The sequence below is a fragment of the Desmodus rotundus genome, chromosome 4, assembly GCF_022682495.2.
Source record: "Desmodus rotundus isolate HL8 chromosome 4, HLdesRot8A.1, whole genome shotgun sequence".
Lineage (NCBI taxonomy): Eukaryota > Metazoa > Chordata > Mammalia > Chiroptera > Phyllostomidae > Desmodus > Desmodus rotundus.
In genome coordinates, this window is record NC_071390.1 from 2150789 (window position 1) to 2176342 (window position 25554).

The window sequence follows — 25554 nt, forward strand, 5'->3', positions numbered from 1 at the left end:
TTAAATCATCTTTTAAAAATGTTTTATTATTGCTGATGTATTTTTAACATCAATTATTTTTTTAAAGGAAAGTACACCGTTCTTATGATATGTGCCTTATATGGGGAGGAGTTGAAAATTCACAGGAAAATGTCTCTGGTTTTTGGCGGGTATTTTAAATACAGCAGTAAATTCCCCTGTGGTCTTGTTCAGGCCCTGCCACCAGCCTGAGGCCCCAGTATGAAGGGCTAGGGTGTCCTTTAGAGACTCAGACCCACTTGAAGCAGCAAACCCACGACCACCCAGAAAGTGAGTAGTGGGGGCCCAGAAAACTCTGAGGCTGCCTCCTCCTCCCCTTGCCATGGACCTTGAGACCACAGCCCAGGGGGCCTCTGACAGGATCAGAGACGGAGGTTCGTTCTGGGGGGTGGAGACGGCGCGCTCCGGGCAGGGACCAGGTTCCTGTCCTCTTGGCTCTGAGCTGCGCCGTGAAGCGGGGGTTCGCGCCAGCCTCCCTGCTGACTGTTTCTGAAGGAGGTGCCTGCCTTACCCTCCTCACTTTGTCGGGGAGTCTCCTCCCTTCCTGCAGACACCTCTTTGGAAACAGCCAGGAAACCAAACGCGAGAGCGTCTGCCCGGGAACTCCTGAGTTATGAGAAGCAGGAGTGCATGTCCCAGACACGAACTCCACTCCTGGTTTGTGCGAATATGTAACTCTGCCGCGGCCGTGTCATGCGTTCATTAATTTCTCCCTCGTCTTACGGTGGAATGCGCCCTGTGCTTGGGACTGCGGGAGGGAGCGCTGAGCTCCCCGAGACTCGGAACAGCAGCAGACAGGACATGCCAGTAAGCGCCACCGCATCACTCCAGCAGCCGTGCGTGTGGCCCTGCCCTTGACGGGCCCGCCGGCAGGCCTGCCGTCTTCGCCCTTGGCTCAGGTCTGCTGTCTGGGTCAGGGTTACTCAGTTCAGGCACCAACACAGCCGTCTTTCTGTTTTCCACTCTGTGTCCTCTGGGACTCTAGAATGTCCAAGGAACGGCATGGACACTGTCACGCCTCCCCGGTGGTAGTGTCCCAACACCTGCTGGCCCCAGGCAGCGACACAGGGCTGCCACTTGCATCATCCCTTCCTTGGCTGGCCCATAAGGGCCCTAGTCGTGGGGGAGGGGCTCCACGGGGGCGTCAGCGAGCCTTGGGGAGGGCTGCCGACACCTCTGTCCCACTCCCTCCTGCCCGGCCTCCAGGTCGGACTGCAGACTGCGAGCTGGTATGCGTGCAATGAGCCCCGTGCAGAAGGGTCTTCAGTGCGTGCTTGCATGGAGTCAGACCCCTAACTCTGGTTGGAATAGAGAGTTTAGTGTTTTATTCAGCCTCTTCATTTGAAAAAAGAAAAAAAGTCCTTATTATTGGCAGGTAGTGAAATTTATTTCTTGTCTTCAGTTCTGCCGTGAGAAGAGAAACGTCAGAGCTTTAGCAAAAAGATGGAACAAATGCAGGACAAACACACAGACCCAGAGACGCTGCTGGAGGCCGGTCAGGCCGGACATAGTCGTGCGTTTTCCAGTGACTTTTAGCGAGAGTCTCCACGCGCTGCGGTGTTCACCCAGTTAACCTCTGCGGCGGTTTTAAACTGTAGCCGAGTCGTGCGCCTCCCTGAGCCCGTGAGGTCAGGCGTCCTTCCCGCTCCACGCCACAGCCCAGCAGCCCGAGAGGGCGAGTCCGCTCAGCAGGATCTGCCTGGAACGTGTCCCGTGTGAAGGGCCCCCACCTGAAGTGCCGCGCGGCCAGGGCTCTGGGCCCTCCTCACACGGAACATGTATGCAGAGGCCCAGGGGATTCCGTGCAGACTGGTCTCGCAGCCTTGCCGAAGGACCGTCTGGCCACTTCCCCGCCTGCCCGATTCTGGATGAACTCAGAAGAATACGGGTCCTTGGGACTTTCTGGGCCCCCCTCCAGCATCACCAGTTAACATCCCCAAACCGTGAGGCTCAGCCCCGTCCCACGGGGGGAGAGGTCGGAGAGGCGCCGGGTCAAGCAGAGTGCAACACAGCGCCACCCAGACGGGAGGGAGAGCGTAGGGCCTCGGCCTGTTTCCTTCCATCACGTGGGACTTGGGCCAAGTTCATGACATTCTCATGTCTTTGGGGAGTAGAATTCTCTCAGAAATCAGGACTTGGCGATTCTTCGATGCCAGTGAAGTCGTGCGGCACCCAAGTCTCCCGCCACGTTAGTTGAGTGTGTGGGCTCTGGGCAGGCCCCCAGCTCCCTGTGTCCTGCTAGGCCCACGTCGGGGCCACGCACACCACGCCTCGGTGGCTGCCTAGCCTGCGTCCCCTGCTGTGGAGAGCCTGGCTGACCTCCTGACCCTGCCATGCCCCCCGGGAGGGCCGACGGGAGCCAGGCACAGCTCCCCCTTCAGCGTGTGCCTCTGTCACCGGGGCCACCCCATGTAAAAGTGGCACAGCCATCGGGGGCCCTGCGTGCCCCGGTGTGCGGCAGCCTCCCTCCCTTCGTGTTCACGTCAGCGTCCTCAAACGCTGCCGGCAGCGAGGACAGGTTTCCGGTGACGACCGCCCACGCCGGCAGTTGTGTGTCCTCCATTCAGCCTCCAGGGCAGGCGTCGCCGGCTTTACTGCAGACAGCTCAGAGGTTGGTTCGGGAGCCTGTCACCCGCTGTCCTATGTCCTGGTTCGGGGTGAAGGACAGCTTTGCTTCCCAGCAAATCTGACATCGGTTCTGCGCCAGAACATTCTTCCAGCCCAGGAGGGGATGGGTCAGGGCCGCCTCTCATGGGTCACAGCTCCAGGGGGGCCTCACACAGGCTTTCTGACACACGGGCATTCCGGAAGCTTCCCCTGCAGGCAGTGTACCGAGGCTGTTTCTTCTTACGGAGCCCCTGGGTGGCCAGCAGTGGCTTATTTCTCAAAGAAGCCCCTAAACCAAACCACATGTGACCTCACAGTCGCTGTGCTGGAGCACCCAGGGCTCACTGTCGTCACAAGTCAGAAGGCTCAGCAGAGCCGGGTCCCCTCTCCTGCCACCAGTGAGGAAGAGGCAGAGGGCCGGCGTCACGACGTGTGCCCCCGGAACAGGCAGACGGGCTCAGACCTCCCTCCCTGCACGGTCCCCCGGGACGGGACTCTGGCTGCAGCACCGGCTCTCGGGCTGCATGCACGGTGGTGCCCGGGCGCCCATCCCCCGGTGGCTGGCGCTTCCCTGTGCACAGCCGAGTCTGCCGCAGTGTGCGCACGCCCGCAGTAGGTGACTTGCCTAGACGTGGGACGGAAATGAGCGTGGGCCCCGGAGCCGTGACAGTGGGGGTTTCCAGCCCGTCGGGTACAGGGGGGGGGGGAGGGGGGGGGAGGGGAGGGCGGGGGGGGGGGGCGGGGGCCTGGAGGATGTCCTCGGCAATGGTGGGGGCCGTCAGCGGCGCCCGGAGACAGTCACACCACGGCCCTCTCAGGGATGAGTCGGGAAAGGTTGGAAGAGAGGGCAGGGCAGAGAGTAAATTCCATTTTATTGTAGAAATGGAAATTTGTGTCGTGGCTTTAGAAATCTGCTTTTATGTGTGTGTTTAATGCCATTCATTTTAAATGTAGTGTCATAAATCCTGGCTTTGGAATCAAAGTGCTTTAATTACATTTCACCCATGAACAGTCGCCCAGCGCCAACAGAGAAAGAGTTAAAAAGGAGAGCCGCAGAGTAAATCAGAGGTTGGGATCTTTAGCACAAGCATAAAAAATCAATTTAAGATGAATTTTACTACTATAAAAATTCTTCAAATACCCTTTGAAGGGTGGGAAATGCTAGGAAGCACAGCTCACGTTTTATGCCCTGAGCAGCGGGGTCCGCGGCCCCAGCGTGGGCAGTGGCCTGGGTTGCCCGAGTGTCCGTCCCGTGTCGCTGGGGACATCCGAGTGAGGAGAGATGTGACTCGAAGCAAAGGAGGCGGCTGGGGGGCACAGAAGGCCCTGCCTCTTGGATGAAGATGCCCATCTCCTGTCGTGACCACCCCTCCCGAGGACCCCTGATGGCGTGTGTGATGGGACCGTAGCCCCCACAAACCCTGAAGACCAACCAAGGCCTGTGAGGCGCTTCCCCTGGAGCATCCAGCCTGGTACCCCAGCCCTGCGGGGTTCGGCAGGGGTATTGAGGGGCCCGTCCCTCTTGTGCCACGTCGGGAAGGAGGTCCCCCACGGGCTGAAGGTGGTGGCACTGGTGCACTAGCTGTGTTCGCCTGCTTGTGCCGGGCTGCTTGGGCGGGTGACGGGGGCCGCTCGGTGAGGACAGCCTGCGGGTAGCACCTCACCCACCTGCCCTCAGGACAGCGGGAAGGGAGGCATGAGTCTTCAGGAAAAGCTGCTTGTACCTGCGTTTTGGTGGCTTTTCTGCCTCTCCCAAAAAGCCCCGGGAGCAGTGGTATCCGGAAGGAGACAGGGGAAACTGCCCCCAGGACTGGAAAGCCCAAGGAAGCGTGCCAGGTGGCCAGGGCCTGGCAAGGAGGGAGAGGAGGGCCATCGGGAGGGGTCCAACTTGTTTCCTCGGCCAGCAGAGCACACAGAAGGCCAGGTCCGCAAGGAGCCGCTGCAGCGTCCACGGGCGGAAGAATCACCACCCGGCTGGATGAAACAGAACCATCTGAAGCAAGTCTGAAACATGCTGGTTTGAAACAAGTAAATAAGCTTCAGGAGGTGAAGGGGAGACCAGCAACCGTACTACCCAGTGAGACGAAAACCGAGCAAATGTCACAGTACTGCCCTGAAGTCCCAAAGCCCCGGAAGGACCCACACCCGGACTAGACACCGTCAGGCGTGGGAAGGAGCGGACCGAGAGCAGCCTGCGAGGAAGTCCCGAGCGAGCATGAAGGGGGAGGGCAGCGCTGCCCTTACTGCGCCAGGGTTTCTGGGAGAAGCGTTTCTGGAAAAAGGTTCTGGTAACAAGCTCTCGGTGATTCGACAGATGACAGGAGACGCAAATGTACATCTGTCCGTCCCGCGAAGGGGCGGGCACACTGCCCTGCACATCACTTCTGTGCCTGTCGTGGTCACTCTGTGGCAGCCTGCTTCTGGCTGGGGGACATTCAGAGCCCCAGATAGAAGCTCCGTGCCCCAGGGCGCCCCTTCCCGGGAATCGCCCCTTGTTTTCAAAGACACCCTGTTTCTTTTGTAAAATGCCCTCACCCGAGGATGCATTTATTGATTTTTGAGGGAGAGGATGTGAGAGACAGGAAAACGTTGATTGGTTGCCCCCAGTACACACCCCAACTGGGGACGAACCCACAACCTAAGTGTGTGCCTGACCAGGGATCAAACCTGCGACCTTCGGGCGCAGGGACAGCGCTCCAACCAGATGAGCCACCCGGCCGGGCAGTGAGCCGTGTCTTTTAAAGCTAAAGGTGAACACACGGGTGAAATGGCTCCTGGGCATCTCAGCCTTTGCCCTTTCCCAGCCCTCCTTCCGGCTGTCATCTGCCCGTGGCACAGCTCGCTCGGACGCGCCTGCTCGTGGAGCGGCTGCAGGCTTTCCCCTTGTTCGTGCACTGCTGTCTTCCAGTTGCCTTTCCGATGTGTGGACCAGGGCCTCGAGGTTCATTAATCTTCTGTTGTCTCTTCCACAGCCCCGCGGAGGCCCCCGCTCCTCCTGAGCTGCCCGGCAGCCCTGCAGAAACAGCAGAGCCCCTGGCGCAGTGCGTGGCCTGGCTGCACACCTACTTCCAGCAGCCCGCGGCCCTCCTGGAGCTCCCTGTGCCTGCCCTCCACCACCCCATCTTCCTGCAAGGTCAGTGACCCCGCCGCTCGGCTCTCCCTTCGGGGCTCCTGGCTCTCGCATCACTGCTGGCTTTACTGATGGTACCAACTGGGTGTTTTCCCGCCATCCAAACAGAGACAGCATGTGGCCACACCATAGGGACAAGGGTGTGCAGTCTGCCCCGTGCCGAACGGCTGTGTTGGTTTTGGCGGCGGTCGCCTCAGGCTTGGCAAAGGCTGTAAAAACGATGCAGGCAGACCAACTCAGACTCTCGCTGGCTGAGAGGTCTAAGTAGGAACACAGCTGAACAGCAGTGCATTTTTCAATCAGCTTATTGTGAACTTGACCTGTCTGCCTGCCAGCAGCACAGAAAGTGAGGCTTGTGCATGGGCCGCCGGCCCATCCCAGTGGTAGCGCCGCGTGTCTTCTCCCACGGGTGGGCTCTCCAATGCTCTGCTCTCCAGGGCGGGGCAGGGCGGGAACCGCTGCCCCTGCAGAGTGAGGAACGCCTGTGAGAGCCCGAAGACCTGCCTGGGCCTTTCTTCGTAGGGCTTCTATTTGGATTCTTTCTTACAGCAGCTACAGTCACTCTGGACACTTACCAGAGGTTTATTCTGCATGATTTTTAAAGTCATTTTAATATAAGTGAGCACTTACACACGGATTATACACACACACATACACGTATATACATGTACCTAAAGAATCATACCTACGTGTACTTCAAGGAAAAAATCACCCTGAAATCATAGGTAAGTTTAAAGTGAACTTGACCTTGGAAATGGAATTTACTAAGTAAATTCAATGCTGTTCTAATTGCTGCTATGATTTTCAGCAAAAACAAACTGGCAAAGGGAGCAGAGTTTTCGGGGGAGGCGGGCAGAGAAACCCCAAGAAGCTGAGCCGACCGTGAGCGGAGGAGGCCGGGCGTGTTTGCAGTGCCATCCAGGACGGTCCCAGAAGGTCTCTTTTGGCGGGGGCTGCAGAGATTGTGGAAGGGGTCCCTGGGGTGGGGCGGGAGCTGGGTGGCCCTCTGCAGGTGTCCACAGCCCGCCACTGGCTGTGGTCGGCGCTGGCCCACCTGCCCCTGCCCCTAGCACCTGCGTCCAGGGCTGGCGTAGGGCATGGGTGACTGTGCCCGGGTGCACCTTCCCAGTGCTGGGGACAGGGTAGGGGTCGGGCCGTGTGCCTGAGGGACTAGGAGACACCATTGGGAACCTGGGGGCCTCCTCTCCCCACTGTCACCGCTCTGTCACTGTTTCCACTCTGCCTGGGTGGCGGGATGAGCTGCCCAACTGGCTTTCCCTTCCATCAAGTCTGTCGCACGAGGGAGCAAACGCATAAGTCTCTGCACCGTTCAGAACAGAGAAACTGCAAATCCAGGGCAAACATCCTGTGTCATCTGTGGGGTGGGTGCGGATAGGGGGCCACGTCCCGAGTCCTGTCCTCAGCTCTCAGGGAGCACTGCGCTGGCCACTCTTGCTCTGGGCCCACACCAGGCCAGGCTGTCCCCGCGGCCAGCTAGTTACCCCAGAAGCCCGTCCCCCTGTCGGCCAAGCCCTGCTGTGGGGACTTCTGAGCAGGTCGCGGTCCCCTCCAGCTAGTTGGGGGTGGGGGCATTGAGTGGCCCCTGCCTGCTGGCAGTGGCTGTGGCCCAGGTTTCCCACGCTGGGGCATGTGTGGCCGGGGATCTTTGCGGCGCAGTCACTCCCCGGCAGGCTCCAGGTGTGGGGACTTCATGGGTTATGGAGGGAGGTGGGGCATGGCTGGAATGCTGTGGCCACCTTGGAGTTAACGGCGCTGGCCCCAGCTGTGCGCCCCCTTTGTTTCTGGTGGTGGGGACCTCCATGTCCCTCTGCTGTGTGTCCGTAACAGGCCAGCCCTCCGACAGCCTGCAGGCCTGGAAGCTGTGGGTTCACAGGACGGAGCGGACCCTCTGTGCACACTGGGGGGACGGGGCCATTTTAAATGTGGCATCACTTTCTGTGACAAGTCCTGCGTTCTGTGCACGTTAATTCTTGGGTCTGCTGAGCCTGCTTCTGCTCCTGATGCTTTCCTCATATTCTTGCCCCCAAGCCCTGGCCGGGAAGGCTCGGGACCTCAGGACCTCGGGACCTCGGGACCGGGCCCTCCACCACCCGCCCCTCAGGCCTCAGCATGGCCTGTCTGCTGCCCAGAGGCACCTGTTGAGCGAGGACCAGGCCACCTCTCCTTTGCAGGGTCCTCTGTAGGGTCCTCTGTGAGGTGAGCACCCTGGGAGCCGTGGGTTCGGCTTTGAAGGAGTCGCCAAACTGTGGTCGAAGGGGAACCATCTGAAATTGCCCTCGGGGAGGGTGAAACATCGGACGCTGGCAATTCCCTGTGGCTCCACTTCTCTCAGAGAATTTCCGAAGTGAAGTCAAAGCAAGCGACTCACCTGGGGATTCCTCCCAGGGAGCCCTTCGGCTGCCCCTGCCGACCAGAGGTCTGGAAGTGGCTGCCACAGCCGCGTCCCTGGGGCCAGGGCAGGCGGGCGTCCCCGGGGGCCCAGCTGCTGAGGAACTAAAACCACAGGGACCTGTGGGGCGAGATGAATTTCCCCCAAGACCGTTGTTTTAGCAGGAGGGCATTTTCTTTCTTAAAAGATTCGCGTTCTCTTTCTGTGTTTTGGGGGTTCTGATTTTTGTTTTCTGTAACCGGCTCTATTAAAAGCGTCAGCAGAATCAGTTTTCCCGGCCACTCAGTGATGGAGCAGGCTGTCTCGCAGCACAAGCGAGCTTTTCAGGGGGGTCAGGCCCTCCCTGGAAACCTCTTTCAAAGGTCAGTTTTGTTTATTTTGAATTCATTTTTCTCCAAGAAATAGTTATTCAATGAAGCCCTTATTCTTGAAATAAATCTTTACTTAATGTTTCTTTCATAATGAAAATATCATTTAAACCTCTTTTCTGGTAACACTGCCGAACTTCTTCATAGTTATTCATAAAAAGACCCTGCTCCTTTGTATAATGTGCATCTAAGGTAACCGAAGAGGCCAGTGGAGAAAGCAGCTCGCATCGTAAAAGTAGCGCTTTGCCCAAAGCAGAATTTCACAGTGAGTTCAGAAATGCAGGCCTCGACACCCAGGCTTCCAGGCTCAGAACCTGTGCAGACACTTCCCTTTTGTTCCAAGCCCCCTGCCCACCGGCCCCTCCGAGCTGGCGTGGCTGCACAGGCTGTGGTGGCTGGCCAGGGGGGTAGCCGGCCACTAACCCCAGCCTTTCTGCTTTTACTGCCAGCCTGGGGTGGGGGCGTCCCCAGCACCCTCTGCGCCCCTCCCAGGGGGCCCTGGCCCTGTGCTGGGACAGCCTGCCCCTCCAGGTGGCCCCAGGCAGGAACCTGGAGGGGGAGGGGGCCCTCCACCCCTCAGCCGGTCCTCCCGTGTGAGACAGGACGGTTTTCCACAGATGAGTTCTGAGTTTTCTTCGCTGGGTGACGGCAACATTCCCCTTCAATGGCATGTGCAGCCTGTTGCCGATTCCTGCGTCACAGCCCTCAGCCAGTAGCTGTGGGACTGCTCACGCGAGGGTGGGCCAGCCTGCGTTTTTTGACCCCGCTGGCTAAACGTCGGTTTTGTGCGTCTTCCAGCACAGATCCTCAGAAAGGTTCTCGTGTGTGCGTGGCTCTGTGATCCCCTCGCCAACGGGCCTCTCCCAGGAGCCCGGGCACCAGGGGCGTCCAGGAGGGGCCCTGTTGGGGACTCAGCTGACCAACATGCTGTGTCCTGCAGCCAGGAAGGGAGTCACCATGACCTTGGCCCTCGTTGAGCCTGCCCTTTAAAATTATAAATGCAGCCTGGGGAGCCCAGCAGGATTGGCCACCCCTAGCCCACCTGGGCCAGCTCCTCCGTCCCCAGCTGTCACTCACGCCCAGGAACCAGCCAGGCCCTGCCAGACCCCCATGGGTCTCCCAGGCACTGAGCCCCTTCGGTCCACATCAGAGCCCTTCACGTGGCTTCAAAAGCTGCGCGTCCCGGACACCCGAGCTTGTCTTCGGGGGCTGTCTGCAGTCTCCCCGGTGTGCTTTCGGGCATCGCGTGGTAGTGTTTTCCCCTGACCCTAAAAACACACCAGTCTAAAGACGAGACAGTAGTCACCATGGGAGCTGTGTTTGTAGCCCCCTGGTCCCCTATGTCCTGTGCAGACATAAGGACTGTCCACCTGGCCGAGGTCTCACCTGCTGGCGGGCATGGCACCCTGTGCCCAGTGAGTGACCAGAACAAGCCAATGCCGCCGTGCTGAAATTAGGTGGGAGTGAAGCAGCTGAAACACTGCTTTAGCACCGGAGCTGCTCACGGATTTTTGGGGACGGCAAACACGAGGGCCTGGGTCCAGGGCCTTCGGAGGCTGGAGCTGGGCGAGGCAGGACCAGAAAGACCGGGTGGAGAGCCCGAGAGCGGTGGCAGGCCAGGAAGTCCCAGGCGGTCAGGCGTGTGGAATCGAGGCAGGAGCCGCCGGCACCTGGGTCATGGATGTTAGAACCGTGGGGGAGAAGGTGGGTGGGACATCTGGGAGCAAAAGGAGGGTGGGAGTTGCTGGAAGCAAATGGTGTACAGGGTGCAGAGCAAGCCTGGGAGGTGACTGAGGCAGTGGCAAACGGGCAGTTGTCTTCATCGGGGACACGGAGGGACTGAGCCCCTCCCAGGGACCACTCCCCTGAGGGACTGGAAGACCACCCCCAGGCCGCCGGCCTGTCCAGGTCCCCCTGGAGGAGGGTGCGTCTCCTGCAGCCCGTCAGCCCTGCCTTGTCCCTGTCCCAGAGGAGTGGCGCTCCCGTCATGGCCTCGGCCCCTCTCCCGGCTGCCTGGTCCCCGTCCACACTCGACTCTCTCTGTCCCCTCCGGCCCTTCAGGGGACCAGAGTGCTCGGTGACAGCGTTGTGCGCCCTGGGTTGGGGGCTGCCCCAGCAGAGAGGATGTCGTGTCTGCCGTGCGGCTGCTGGGCCCCGTTGGCACCGTGGCCGCGGTCCCGCTGGCTCTGGCCTTGTGGATGCAAGGCTGGCCAGGCCGGGTCGGGAGCCGTCGGCGCACAGAACTGTTCTCTCTCCTGCTTGACTGGTAGCTGCGCACTGGCATATTGGTGAGTTTCCCGGGCCAAAGGGCCCGAGGTTCACGTTGTGACTTAGCCATTGTTTCACGGCTTCTCCTGCGGTCCCCCCCCCCCCCCCCCCCCCCCCCGGCGACTGTCGTTAGCGCCCGTTTACTTTGTATCCCCCAGCCGCATCATGGACAAGGGGGGAGTTTCTGAAGTTCCAGCCATGACTCACTCCAGCAAACAGCTTTTGCAAGTTACTGTTGGATCTCAGTCCCCTCCCCTGGGGGACACGCGTGTCAGAACGTGCTACGAGGCTTGTTCGTGATATTAAGCCCACAGTCTCTACAGTTCTCGCCCGTCCTCCCAAACGCACATACGTGTGTATGTGTATGTGTGTGTACACGCGCCCACTTTTGAGAATTATTCTCCAAAGACACGCACTCGAGTGGATCCAGCTCTCGTGAGTGGGTCGCCCTGTGCTCCGCCCTGAACTGCATCCACTGTTCTTAGTGACGCATTGTGTGCGGGACCCATGGCCGTGCTGCTGACAAGGAGTTTGGCAGCTGTCGTTAAGTTCTAGGTTCCATGTGTCTGTCTGCCTGATCAGGGGCTCGGCCCGCCCGCAGCCAGCTGAGAAGGCGGGGCAGCCGTGTGCACCTGTGACTGGGAGAAAATATGACTTGGGGAAAACGAGCCAGACGGGCTGCACATCAAGGTCAGACAGGAGAACGCAAGGGGCCTTGCCCGGGGCGCCACTCAGCCAGCGTGACCCAGGGGGCAGTGTTAGCGCAGTTGACCAGGACCTGCAGGTGACCGGATACTCTGGTCCAAAAATGTGTTTTTCTTTGCAATAGCTGGACGTATGTGGCTCTAGACTGTTCTGGAGACCAGAGAGCCACGGCTGTGGCCGGCAGAGGAGAAGAGGTCACTCCAGGTTCTAGACCAGACTTGCCCTCAGATCCGCCGTGGGCCCCACCTTGTAGGGCAGAGTGGGTGTCTGTTGCAGACAGATGGTACTTCCAGTTGGACGGGAAAATATTCACATCGCGTGCAACTGTTGCCGCTGGCACAGCAACTAAACAGCAAACCGATGAAGGTGTTGGCCAAAAACGGAAGTCACCGTCTTCCCGTGCGCACGTGCAGCGTGATCCTCTGCCAGGTCTGCATCTCGGGCGTGGGCTCGTTCCACCTCAAAACCCCACAACGGGAGTGGGGACCATTTTCTGCCCAGGAGGAAGTGGAAATCACATCGTCACTTCAATAACCCTCACTTGAAATGGGCTTTGAAAACCAGGGGCTTTCTATCAGGTCTGTGTTGTAACATGAAAACAAACTTTTGACTTAAATATGCTTTAAAAATTTTTGTTCCCAGAGCAGGCATTGGACAGGCCCACCTGCCTCTAAAGAGAAGGTTTAACACTCTTGCCGTCGAAGCGCCTTTACGGGCACTGCCGATGCATTCCGATGGCGTCCTCACAGTAAGAAACGGAATCCTCTCCGCTGCCTGGGTTTCCAGAGAAAACATTTCAGTAAGAATCACGTGGAGTTGGACTTGAACTTGCCAACACGTTAAATATGTAAATATGGATGTAAAATTAATGGCAATAGTGCTGTGGAACTATCTCTCGGAGCTAAACGTGTAAAAACTACTAAAATGCTTATCACATAACTTTTACCTGCAACCCTAGGTTCAAACCGGCTCAGAATTCCTTATTAGGACGCATCCCCATTGAAGGCCGTGTTTTGCTGGTTGGGACGGAGAAACCACACACCTGGAGGAGGTGTGAGGCCGTGGGTCGAGCCCCGGGACGGAGGGCACCTCCTGGACGCTCGGCTCGCAGGGGTACCGGGCGACGTGTGAATGCCAGTGACGCACTTCCTCTGAACAACTACGGCGAAACGAGCGAATTGAAGCGTGCAGGAGGGAAAAGGAAGTCTTTTTAACCCTTAAATACACCACTCACGTGCGGAAGTTTAAATCTGGTTGTTCGCTGCCCTCCCAGACACTAAAGTACATATTGATAACATATTGGAAATGCATTGGGAACAGTGCTGGCGCTGCCCCTCGGCCAGCAGAAATGCATACGGCGTCTCCGTTACTAGGGTGACTACTTCTCCTTTTCTTGAGCACCCTGTTTATCGTGGTACAAAATACATCCCATGCACGGAGGAGGGCCTGTTCCTGGACCCCGTGCGCATTCACCTTGTCCGCTTTTCGGAGACGCTCGTTACTCCCCAGCCGGGGTGTGCCAGCGCTCAGCATGGTGCTCCCAGCCCTGCCTCCCATGGTCGGTCGGAGAGAGGCAGAGATGGAGCCGAGAGGGGCTCATTGCTTGGCCTGGCCATCTACTCTTCCTAGAAAATTTGCATCCCTTTCTCTTTTTAGAATAAAATATGCAAGAACCAACACAAATGGCAGATCCTCCCCACCCCCCTCTTTTCCTGGAATCAGGCCTTTGATGTTCAAGAGGAGCCCCTACTATTAAAGGCCGGCCCCTCGCAGCCTGCAGACACTGCGCGGTTTGGGGCGAATGTAAAGCAGCACAAATCCGGCTGAATGTGACGGTGTCATTAGTTTGTGAATCGCATCCTTGAAAATAACTGCGGAGGAGCCAAATCAGTTTAAAAGAAGGTAACAAAATGGTTTAAGCTACTTAGGTTGAATGCCAATTATATTTTAATATTCAACTGAGCATATTTTACCGAGAAGAAAGGCCACTTCGACGCCTGCATAACTCACCGGCAGCGTCGGCCAGCTGTGCGGCTCCCCTCTCCGAATCACTTTGTACGTTTTAGCGGCGTGGTAATTCAGGGGAGAGCTACCTGAGTGATGGCATTTTCAATGAGCAGGTAATCTACAGAGAATTTTTATATGGTTATGAGTTCTGTGCTTCAGCCCAGCAACACAAAAATACATCAAGACCAATTACGGTATCAACTTTCAGTGTGGTACCCTCGCCAAGCAAGTGCATGTATTTCTGCCCCAGGCATTTCAAATTGCATCTAATTTGAAATCTTTGGGGTTTTAATTAAATTTCAGAATATATGGAATTCTTCATTAGTACCTGCTCTGAATCGCAGATGATCCTTCTCTCCGTCTCTCGTTAAAGAAGTAGGCTGCGGTGAGGAGCGTGTTCGGGGCCTGATCATTTGTGGGGCCTGGGCATTGGAACAGAAATAGTGAAATGCAAAATATCAAAAAGATTATTAGTCCAGGGAGAGTCTCTTGATTTGTATTTTAATGGAATTTTACATTTCTCTTAATGATTTGCAAATTGTCCTCTGATTATAAGATGCGTGGCGCCTTTCATTTTAATGGCGGAGACACAGCCATTAGCGGAGTCTTTTCTGTCTTCTTTGCAGAGCGCTTCCCTGCAGCAGATAAATATTGAAACCATTAACACCTCTCCGTGCTCCTCACAGCCTGCGTCCTGGACCCACACGGTTCACGGAGGGTGGGGGGTCTCTCGTGGGGAGCCCCTGGCTGGGGGCCCCAACTTTTCCTTCCCCCACCCAGCTGTGTTTTCTTTCCCGAATACAGGGTGCATTTCTGAAATTGCATTTGGTGGTCTTGTTTATCTGTGTCAGAGCCAGTGGGTTTAAATGCTGTTAACGGCCCACTTGTGGTAATGAGAGGGACTGAGTGACAGTGGCCGGTGCTCACTGTCCCCGACCCGCTCTGGTCTGTGGGGCCGGCGTGGGTGAGGGCCGGCAGCGTGCCCGGGGGCATTGGGGAGACGTCTCAGCCTCACACTCTGCACGTGCCTGTGTCCAGCGTCCAGCATGCATGGTGACAGGGAAGCTTGGAGCTCACCACATCAGTGAGGCTGCCCGCAGCTCGACACAGAGAAGCGGGGCACTGGCCTTTGGTTTGACCTTTGAGATGATGTCTTGGTTTTCAGGCTATGGCTTCTCAACCCCTGCACAGTGTGTGGTTTGCATGACCGGAGCCACACGGCCGTCACCCGCCTGCTCCTCCTGCCGAGTGTGCTCAGGGATCTCCGAGCCCTGACCTGCCACACAGCGGCATCTGACCTCTGACCAGTGGCCAGGCTTCAGGCTGGTGGCTCGCTCAGCAGTGCCCGGTGTGACCCCACAGCCCCGCGCCAGCACATGCTTGAGAACGCGCAGCCGTCCCCCGGGTGCCGCCCCAGGTTCCAGGCCAGAGCGGCTGGCCTGAGAGACGTCCCTGAACAGAGTAGCTCTTGGGAGCGGCCAGTTCAGGACACAGCCTGCTCGGCGAGTGTGCCAGGGGATGAGGCTCGGCTTGTTCCACGCTGCCCTGTGACCTTTGCCGGCAGGCATCATCTCAGGAGACGTCTGGGCATTGGTCCACGTGCCACGCAGGTCACCATGAGGGACCCGCTTTAGTGTCAGGGCTGTCAGGTGGTGTGGAACCAGCCTCCCGGGCCCTCGGGCGCCCCATCCCTGCGTCTCCTGCAGCCGCACAGTTCTCTGCTCTTCGTCTGCTCCTCCCCAGACATGCCTTGACCTCCAGAAGGCATCCTGCAGCACACAGTGGGGACAGACGGATTCCAGGGTGGTGGCCAGCAGGGGAGTGCAGTTGCCATGGGGCACCTGCTCTCTGGGGACACGGGGCCGAACGAGACGCGTCCAGCTGCCTCAACCACTGTTGGGCTCTTGTGACGTGTAGCCATGGTGACTCCAGCACCCTGCACGCCCTCGATTATCTGTGCCCTGACCACTTCAACAGCGCCACGTTCCGTGCTCTGCAAAACAGAAATGAGGCGGGGTCGGTGGGCCAGCTGGGTCTCCACCCTGGCCGTGTGTGGAAAGGCGTGCCTTGTGCTTCCTAGTGAGTCCCTGGCATCCCTGTTTTCCACTACTTCTCGTTCTACCGGGAGAAGACAGAAGGCGCGTCCCCTCAGTGGGGCTGCTCTGCGACCTGGTGGTGAGCAAGGCCCCGGAGGACAGTGCGGAGCCTCGGACGGGGTGCTGCTCAGGCGGGGTCGGGCCTGTGGCACTCCCCACCACATCTCTGGGGCCCACGGTCCTGGGCCCCGGCCAGGGTCCCACAGGACTGGCCTCCCCTGCCCAGCCGCCCAGCAGCGCTGCTAGGACAGCGTTTCTGAGGTCCCATGTGTTACAGAGGCGTTCCCCTGGGCGCCTCCCTGAGTCCCGCCCCTGAGCAGGTCCCCGCCCCGCGGGCAGACCCACTGCTGACGAGGCCCCAGTAGGCCTGCCGAAGGGCCTCTCCGGTGCCCTGTGCACGAACACAGTGCGCATGCTGGTGCCAGAGCTTCGCCCTGGCGGGGGCGGGGGTTACCACCCAGAAGGGCAGGATCTTCTTGGAAAGTCACAGGCACGATGCTGGGAAAGGGGCGCTCTGCCCTCTGGAACTGCCACCGAAATGGAGGTGACACCAGTGGGCCTTTGGAGCTGACACTGAACTGGTCATGGAGGGGCGAGCATCACGAGAAATGGACACTGTGTGGGACGCATGAAAAACTCGTTTCTCAGTTTTCTTATTTGAGCTGTTCGCAGTTAGATGAATCACCACGATTCGGAGGTTCAGAGCACGTGCGGAAGTAAAATCCAGAGCAGCCGTGCACAGCCCGTGGCACAGGGAGGTGAGGATGCGCCGCGGACAGGTGTGACGGTGTTCGGGTGCGGACTCTGGCCAATCCGCGATGCGCGTGACTAGTCCTAGAATGCCCTGAGAAATAAAACCAAAACGCATAGCCCATAGGCCAATGCGGAAGACAGAAAAGAATACTGGTTTTAAAAATAGCCGATCGGAAACAAGGCAGGAGAAAGAGGGAAAGGGGAACAGAAAACAGGTGGGACAGACAGCTTAGTGGAGGCTTCACTGGTAATGACATAGAGTGTGAACGGTCTTCAGATTCGAATGAAAAGGCACAGGCTCGACAAGCCAGACCCCATGGCGCGATTGCCGCGGCGCGCAGACGACGCAGCGGAGTGAAGAGGGAGCCCCGGGGAGAGGCGGGAAGAGCACAGGCATTCACGTCCGCTGGCAGAGCGCACGGCTTTGCATATTTATTTACGGAGAATATCTTACAGAATTTTGAAAACTGTTAAAACAAACAGGTAAATTGAACAAAGCTGAGTGGCCATGGGGCACCTGCTCCATGTTTTAATATATTAAATTAACTTTTGTACAATTAAAGCTTAAAAAAATTACATTTACAAGTAGTGTCAAAAATATAACGTAGGATTAACGTCAGGAGGGACTACCCGAGACCTCCACTGAACAATTACAGTGTCTGGGCTGGACTGAAAGGACCTAGGGAACCCACAGCCTGGCCTCTGGGGAAACCAGCACCGCCGAAAGGTTACTTCTTCACGAACCGTCCTCCACGCCAGTCCGCTCGACTTTCGCGTTCCCGGCAGATGGTAAAGTCGCCTGGAAACGCAAAGGGCCTGGAACGCTTCAGCAGTCGTGACGACGAATGAAGCTGCAGGACTTGGGTTACCCGATTTGCAGACTGACCACAGATCTGCTGTGACCGGGACACTGGGCCGTGGGGGCCCTGGGACACCACTGGATCTTCTGTGACCGGGACACTGGGCCGTGGGGACCCTGGGACACCACTGGATCTTCTGTGACCGGGACACTGGGCCGTGGGGACCCTGGGACACCACTGGATCTTCTGTGACCGGGACACTGGGCCGTGGGGACCCCGGGACACCGGCTCTTCTGTGACCAGGTCGCTCACAGCAGTGGAACCGAACAGAGATTGACTCTTCCACAGTCGTCTTACCTTTGAGAAAGACACCGAGGAGATCAGTGAGGAAAGTTGGGTCTTTTCAATAAATAAGGTGTGAAGAACTAAGGAAAATGTGCCTTGACCCCTAGCTCACACCCTCCGTAAAAATGCATGTGAGCTGTAGCATGTGCCCGAGCGTAACCCCGACACTCCCAAGCTTTTCGAGAACACGTGGCGAATGCCCTCGTAATTTAAAGAACGTTACCGATAGCACAAATACAAAGCCCTGAAAGAAGATATCAACAAATTAGACTTTCTCAAGAGTAGAAGACATTGTTGAGAAGATGACCGGGAGAGCCACAGAGTAAGAGAGAAGTTCTACAGCACATGTCCCTGGGGCAAAGGGGGCTTGTGTGAGTCTGTACTGAGAAAACAAACCCAGTGAATAGCTGGGCAGAAGGCACAGCCTCTTCTCCGCGGAAGACGCACAGACTCGTTCGCAAACACGGGAAGACGAGCTTTTCGGGAAATTGAAACCACATACTGTCAGCACCAAAAATGAAATATTTAGGTCCAAATCTGTACAAAATGTGTACAAGACCCGAGTGAGGAAAACCACGAAGTTGATGAGAGATTCCACGGATCTAAATAGGTGGAAGGATGTTCCATGTCCACGGGCAGGAAGGCTCAATACTGTCGCGAGGTCGGTCCTTCCGAACCTGATCTGTAGGTTCGACACAATCTAATCAAACTCCCGCTGAATTGTGTTGTGTTGTGGGTGACGACAGACTGATTCTCAAGTTTACACAGAGGCCCCGGCTGGGTGGCTCCGTTGGTTAGAGCATCGTCCTGCCACACCGGGGCTTGGGGTTCCATCCCGGGTCAGGGCATGTGCAAGCGTGAGCTAATGAGCGCATCAGTGAGTGGCACAGCAAAGTGACGTCGCACGCTCGCTCGCACGCGCTCTCGCTCTCTCACTGTGGCTGCTGTTGTGCGGCGTGGCGATTCGCTGGTGTGAGCGTCAGACGGCCCTGACCCCCTCGTGTCCCAGCGCCGTCCATCCCCTGGCCTTCCTTCTGAGGTTAAGGGCACAGTGGGCCTTCCAGCAGGCAATTCTCGGGGCAGAGCCCGGGCCGTGAGCTGTGAGGTTCTTGATTTCTCAGCAGCAGTGCGGGGACCCGGGTCCTTTGCAGGACAGCGCCGTCCGGCCGGTCCTCCGTGAGAAGCACCTGGGGTCCCGCTGGCCTCCCTGTGATTCCTGGCGGTCACGCGGTGCTACCTGCTGGGGCCTGTCCCCTGTCACTGAACCTCGGTCCCCAGTATTGCCACGTGTCACGTTTGAGGGGACCTCTGGATGCTCGCCGCCCGGAAGTGTCGCTGGTTTTGCTTCATAGACCTGCGCCAGCAGTGAGGTCGGTCAGCTTCCCGCCCTGCGTGTGGCGAGGGCCCGGTGAGCTGCGCACACTCGCCGAGCTCCTTCCACGCGCCAGGGTCTCCTCAGACGCTTGTGCAGCTGTTATTTTCACCGAGGCCTCATTCTCAGGTGCAGGGAGCTGAACTCGGGGTGACCGCAACAAGCTTGATGGTGCAGTGGGGGGCACCAGTGGGACTCACGATAGGGTCAGCGGGGACCCTTCTCAGTGCGCGTGCAGCCTGGCCCCGGCTCACACTCGGCGACATCGGCTGGCTTTAAAGTTGGCCGCAGTTTCTGTGTTGACCACTCCAGGGGTTTGGAAGGTGACGTCACCGAGGTGCCTCCCCGAGACGTGTCCAGTTCTTCCCTAGTTCACATTCGACTTGGGACCAGTTCTTCCAGCACCAACGGTGGCTACAGCTGCATTTCAGTGGGAGCGCAGTGGGTGGCAGAGGAGCCTGGGACCTGCGGGATGAAGTGAAGAGGCTCTTTCTGCAACTGGATTTGTGTCCGTGTTCAAGGCCACGCCCCGGCTTCCGGGTCCTTGGTGCTCATTCTGAGAAGGCGGGGGCACGGCCCACAGGAAGCTGACGTGAGGACCTGCTGCTGTGCGCCATCCAGCTGCTGGAGCCAGTGGGTGAAGTCCCCAGGGAAGTTGTGGCTTCCAGTCTGCCCAGGGTTCCCTGCCGAGTTCTGAAACAGGATGCTGTCCAGAAAGGGGCCGCGTGATCACCGACACCCAAGGTGGCCCCCGCAGTCCTGGCTGCTGGTGGTCACGCCCTTCCTTGCTCCTGCCCAATGACAAGCTGGCCCAAGTGACCCACAGGAGGGGGCTGAAGCGGTGCCCACACTTCCAGGCCAGCTCATGCCAGCACTGTCCCCCGTGCCCTCTCGAGTCATGCTGTGCCACGAGGACATCATGCAGCCCTCCCGAGGAGCATGTGCTGGGAAGAACTGGAACCCCGGCCTACCGCGGCACCGGGCACTGGTGGGTGAGAAGGTGGCTGAAGACAGACCTGATCGGACGCCAACCAGTCCAATTTGGGGGGGGCGGGCGGCATCGCACGGGCCTATGGGGAGTCAGCCAGGTCGGGGATGGTGGACGTACCCCCTGCAGTGTGGTGCAGATGGAAGGGGCTGAGGGGAGCAGCCCTCGGCAGGCACCGCCATCATCCTGGGTGAGCTCAGAGGTTTGGTTTGGGGGTGGTTAGCATTTCCTCGCCCTCGGCCTATGGCCAGCCATGGAAGATGGCGACTTGGGGATGTCACCCGCACTGTGACCCCCGCACCATCCCCTGGTACCACTAGGTAAGACCCACAACTCCGTGGCCTACTGTGCGGTGTCTGCCGCCTGAGCCCTGGCCAGGCTCTGGGGTCACCAGCACCCTGCGCTGGCCCCTTGCCTCCTGGCTACAGCCCCACCTGGAGCCCGGCACCTGTGCCCCTGCCGGTGTTCAGTCCCATGTCCCGTCTGCAGGGGCCCCCCTGGCACCGTCTCTCCCACGAGCCCTGTCAGGCCTACGCTTTCCTCCTGGTCATGCTGGCTGTGCCTGCCGGGCACTGCCCCCCACCCCCCAGCAGCGGCACCCACCACGGGGGCCGCCACACGGTGGCTGCTGCCTGGGTTTGCACGGACTGAGCAAGTGATAGGCCAGTGAGGGCACTGGTAACTCTGAGCACGCCCACGTGCGGCGTCAGGGTCTTTTCTCCGTCACTTTGCTTGAGCCCGAATTTGGTGCCACTGTTTATTGAGGACAATGTGCTCTTTCTCAGGTGACCTCAGAAATGCCCATTGTGCATCCCAGCGACCCTGCTCCTAGGCACCCTACCACCCAACAGCGGCCCTCCGCAGCTGCTGGGCGGGCAGGGTGGCTGGGGACAGGCACAGGCTCTGCTCGTTTTCCCCAGTGGCAGCACTGGGCTGGTGACAGCAGCCACACCCCCCTTGTGACGCCTGTGGGACCAGCCTTCAGCCCAGGAGCAGAGCAGAGCTCCCTGTCCTGCAGTGGTGCCTTTCCACCCGGGCCATCGCCAGCCACATCTGTGCCCCCAGGCTGAACCCGGCCCCTCAGCCGGGACTTCCAGAGCGGCCTGGGGGCCATTAGAAGGTGAGGGCCCATGGACAGTGGGCGGTCACCTTGCTTTGTTCCCTGGCCTGCACAGAGCTCAGGGAGCGCCCCTGGACTCACCTGTTGGCAACGGGATGAGGGCCGACTTGAGGTCACAAATCTGATGCCGGTGTGGGGAGCTAAAGGAACCAGAGGTGCCCTCTGATGGGGTTGCCATGGCAGCCCCCCTCTGCACCTCAGCTGGTTCCCACAGGAGGGGGCAGCACCCAGACCCGCCGGGCTGCTGGTAACTCCCCCGCACCCCACTTCCCTTCCTACTCAGCGAGCAGTTGCTGCGGTGCCCTGGCCAGGTTCTCCCCTGTCCTTGTCCCCCCCGCCAAGCCCACATGGTGTGTGTCCTGCGGGACCCCCCTCTGCCCCCGCCCACGCAGCCTCGTCCTCATTTGAATAGGGTGAGGAAGCAAAGTCAGCCTCGCCATCCAAGCCGATTCCATCGCGGGAAACCCAGCCGCAGCTCCCTTTGAGTTCGCCCGCTGCCCTGCGGCAAAGGCTCAGTGTTGATACTGAGACGAGTCCCTAAAGAGCCCCGCGCTCTCTGCAGAGAAGTTACAGCTCGCCTGTTCCTCTCGCCTGCCCGCTGACAGCTCTGTCGGCGCCGGCGCACCACCTCCCTGGCACCGTGCCTGTCCTACGGTGGAGAATTCATTAAGAAATTAAGGGCTTAGCTCCTTTCTGTTAGGTTGGTCTTCAAAAGTTAGCTAAGACTATTTAACAGACCCCTGGGCTCCTTCAGAGCAGCTGGAGAAGCCGCGCGGGTGGGGGTCATTAAGACCCGCGCACCCCCTTAGGTCTGTCAGCACGCCCAGAAATTAGGTAGCAGGCGGCGCCGACGGGAGCTTCCCTGTACGGGGCCTCGGGCCGCGGTGCTGCCCAGGGTTAGGAAGATGCTTGTTTTTAGACTCACAGGAGCCGCGAGACCTGTCTGCCAGTGAAGCTGGTAAGGCTTCTGTTCTCCTCCTGGGTGCCAGCAAGCGGTGGCAGGAGGCTTCTAGAAGTTTCTGCCAGCCCACATGGGAGCTCCTGACCGGGTCAGGAGCGGGATGCAGCTCGCACACAGGGCGTGTTGGCATGTCAACACACGTCCGATGACCACTGGTGCGTTCCGAGTGAAATGCGTCTGGAGTCACTGCAAAGGGTCCCATCTCTGCCGTGCGTCCGAAGCCACCAAGGGAAGGCGGGCCTGACGTCACCTTCCTGGGACTGGCCCTGGCCAGAGGGAGGGACGTTGTCTTGCATACATCGGCAGCCTTGTGTGTTTTGAATCCAGTTTTCTTCCTCTTTGTTCTGATCGAGGGGGGGTGTGCCCCAGAGGGACCAAGGCTCCTGTGAGTGGACGTGGGGTCAGCTGGCTCAGGAGTCCCAGGGCCCCTGGCCAAGGGTCAGGTGTGTCGGTAAGGGAGAGGACAGGAAGCAAGCACCCCAGGGCGGGACCCACCAAGATGAAGTCTGCAGGGCTGGGGATGGCAGAGGGACCTAAACTAGGACCCTCGACTCAATTCTGAGTTTCCTTCTCCATCAGTTGCCCTGTGGTGTGACACCCACCCTCTCCCCTCTCCTCGCCCTCCCCCGTATTTGTGTGCATTGTCTTTCTCTCTCTCTCACCGTGTTCGGAAACCATTAACACCTGTTCAGAAGTCAGTGATTCAGCTTTGAGCTGAATGACAATTATTTGAATGGTAGCGGGTGTTAATGTATAATTATTCACATTCATACCAGGACACTCACAGTTTAATCATTTCTCTGTAGGCTTCCTTAAGTTCGAGCTTAAAGTCTTAGGCATAATTCTTTTATTAAATAAGTTTCGGGCACTCTAATTATCGGCAGGGTGAGTGCTGAGGCGTCGGGTGCGGCTTCGAGGAGGGTGCACCTGGCCTCACCTGAGAGCACCTCGCCAGGCGGCGTGGCAGCTCCTGCATGCGGGCGGGGCACAGGTGCATTTCCGAGGCTGGCAGCCCCGTGCGCCCAGACCAGACGGCGCCTGGGGTTCTGTCCCTGAGCTTGGACCTCAGTCCACAGGGCCCAGCTCGGAAAGCACTGGGCCCCTCCCTCCTCTGCAGAGTAACTGAAGACTCCAGAGAGCTTCAGACGGGGAGGGTGGTGTGTACCTGTGAGTGCCGTGCTGGAGATTCAGGCTGAGGGTTTGGTGATCGTCTTTACTATAAAGTAACAATCTACTTACCACCTGTCATCAAACACATCAGGATAACCATTTCCCACTCTGACCCGGGCGGCTCAGAGGGTTGGGTGTCGTCCCACAAAGGGAAAAGTCACGGCTGGACCCCCGGTCAGGGTGCGTGCCTGGGTTGCGGGTCTCGGCCCTGGTCGGGGCGCACGCGAGAGGCAACAGATCAGTATTTCTCTCTGGCATCGATGCTTCCCTCCCTCTCTTCCTCCCTTCCCCTCTCTCTGAAAGTAAAATCTTCAAAAAAATAGTACCTATTTTCCAAGACCAAACCCACATGGACACCATCGACATCATTTCACGTTGTTGCCCATCTCGCGGACGCCCACCCTTGGCCCCGTGTGGCCCTGAGGGGAGACACGCTTGCACACAGGCCAGCTCATGGGCCCTCGCGCGGTGCACCCCTTGCAACCAGGAGGAGGCCCCAGCGTGGTGCCACCAGTGTCCAGGAAGCAGCCCGGGTGTGAGCTTGCGGAGTGAGCACAGAGCTGTGCTGCCGCAGACGGCGCTCCGGCCTGAGGCCTGTCCTCCCGAGGGAGAGCCTCCTCGTTCGATGGCCACTGTGGGCTGAGCCTGGCCCAGGGTCTCACCTGCAGAGGGGACGATGGCAGCACCAGAGTCCTGGGGCGCCTGAGGGCTGCATGGATAGAGCCCACTGCACAGCATCGGGCAACAAGCGTCAGCCGCCGTCACAGCCATCCTGATTTTTCAGTAAATTGCCCCAAATTTCCAAGTGACTCTTCTTCACACTAGCCCCTGCGCCGATGTGTCCCCAGCCTCAGACCTCGGGGACTGCTCTGTGGAAGCCCGGGACCTCCTGTCTAATCCACGTGCGCAGAGAGCCATGCTGGGCCCCCGGGCCTCGCTTCCCCGGTGGCAGGTCTCCTCGCCCAAGCACGGGTCCTGAGGCCGGCAGAACTGGTTTTGGACCAGATGAGTTGAGACCACGAAGGAACGGCTGGTCTTGACTAGCAGGCTCATCGGTTGGCCTGGGGACCATCCCCAATAGCCTCATTTTCTAAAAAGTGCAGCCCCCAGCAGGCTTCCTGGCTCTGCCTTCAGGGCCGGAGGCAGGCAGTGTCCGGAGATCTGGGGCTCTGGGGGCCCGGCTCTGTGCCCCCTGCGGACCAGGGAGGTTGCCCCACCACGGATTCGGCCCATGGGCCGTGCACATGCTGCAGAGCCTTTGTCACCAACACAGGGCCCACTGAGGACGGCTCCCCAGGCTGCACACTCGCCCCGGGGTTCAGCTGCCACTGCCGTGAGGACCGTCCGCCCCGGGCCACCCTGTCCCCACCCCGCGGCATGGGCGTCTCCGAGTGCCCTGTGGGAGGACATCGCGGCTGCATCCGGGGTTCGGCCGCAGGTGAACAGAGCTGCTGTCAACACTGGCATGCGGGTTTTGGGGTGAGCATATGTTTTCACTCAACATATGTGGAGTGATGCTTGGGTGTGCGACTGCTGGGGCACTGGACGAGTCTCTGTCGCTTTGGAAGACACCGCCAACTCTCTCCCCGAGTGGCCGCGCCACACTGCGTTCACCAGCCACGAAGGAGCGTCCGTGGCTCCCCGCCTCGCCAGCAGTGGGCGCCCCAGTCGCCGTGTGGTCGTGTATCAGTTTTAACTTGTCACCCCAACGACATGGTGTGACACATCCTTTCACGGGCTCGACTGTCACCTGCGGCTCTTCAGTGAGCTGCCCCTCCAGATCTCCCGCCCATTTCATCGTGGGGTCGTTTCTCGTTGTTGAGTTCTTGGTGTTCTCTGCAAGCATTGGACGCAAGTCCTTCCTCAGAGGTCCGTTTTCCAGATATTTCCTTCGGCAACCTGCAGTTTTCGTAACATCTAGCTTACCCGGTTTTTCTCTTTCTTTCGTGGATTAAGCTGCATCTGGAACTCTTCCCGAAACCCAAGGTCACCTAGATTCTCCTCCTGTGGTCTTTCAGAGCTTGGCCTCTTAGGTGTGGGTCTGCGGTCCATTCCAGTTTCTTTCTGAGAGACGTCCAGTTTCGCGTGTGGCTGCCCGGTTGGTCAGCGCCAAGCGTTGGAAAGGCCATCCTGGGCCACCCACCTGCCCTTGCTCCTGTGTCTCTGTTCTGTGTGGGTCTGCTTCTGCTCTCTTCCGTGGACCCCCGTGTCCGTTCCTTCACCCACACACAGCCCTGATCTGTGGAGATTCGCTCTTCAGCTGCTGGGGAGCCCTGCGTCCCTGGGACAGAGCCCGCCTACTGTTCGTGTTTTATTCGTTATGTGTCACTGGGCCTGATTTGCCAGTACTTTGTTGAAGTTTTTGCATCTGCGCCCTTAGGAGATACTAATCTGTACTTTTCTGGTTTCTTTCTCTGGTTTTGGTCTTGGAGTAAT

At 58.6% G+C, this 25554-nt stretch overlaps 1 protein-coding gene across 2 annotated transcripts in view; it reads left to right on the top strand.

The window, feature by feature from the left end:
* The window catches only part of MGMT (O-6-methylguanine-DNA methyltransferase), a 142807-nt gene that overhangs the window by 105750 nt on the left and 11503 nt on the right, over positions 1-25554 (top strand). For both annotated transcript variants that reach the window (XM_045191510.2, XM_045191511.2), the window contains one exon: positions 5598-5758. In XM_045191510.2, the coding sequence (XP_045047445.2) occupies positions 5598-5758 (161 nt within the window). The remainder of the gene's footprint in view (positions 1-5597; positions 5759-25554) is intronic.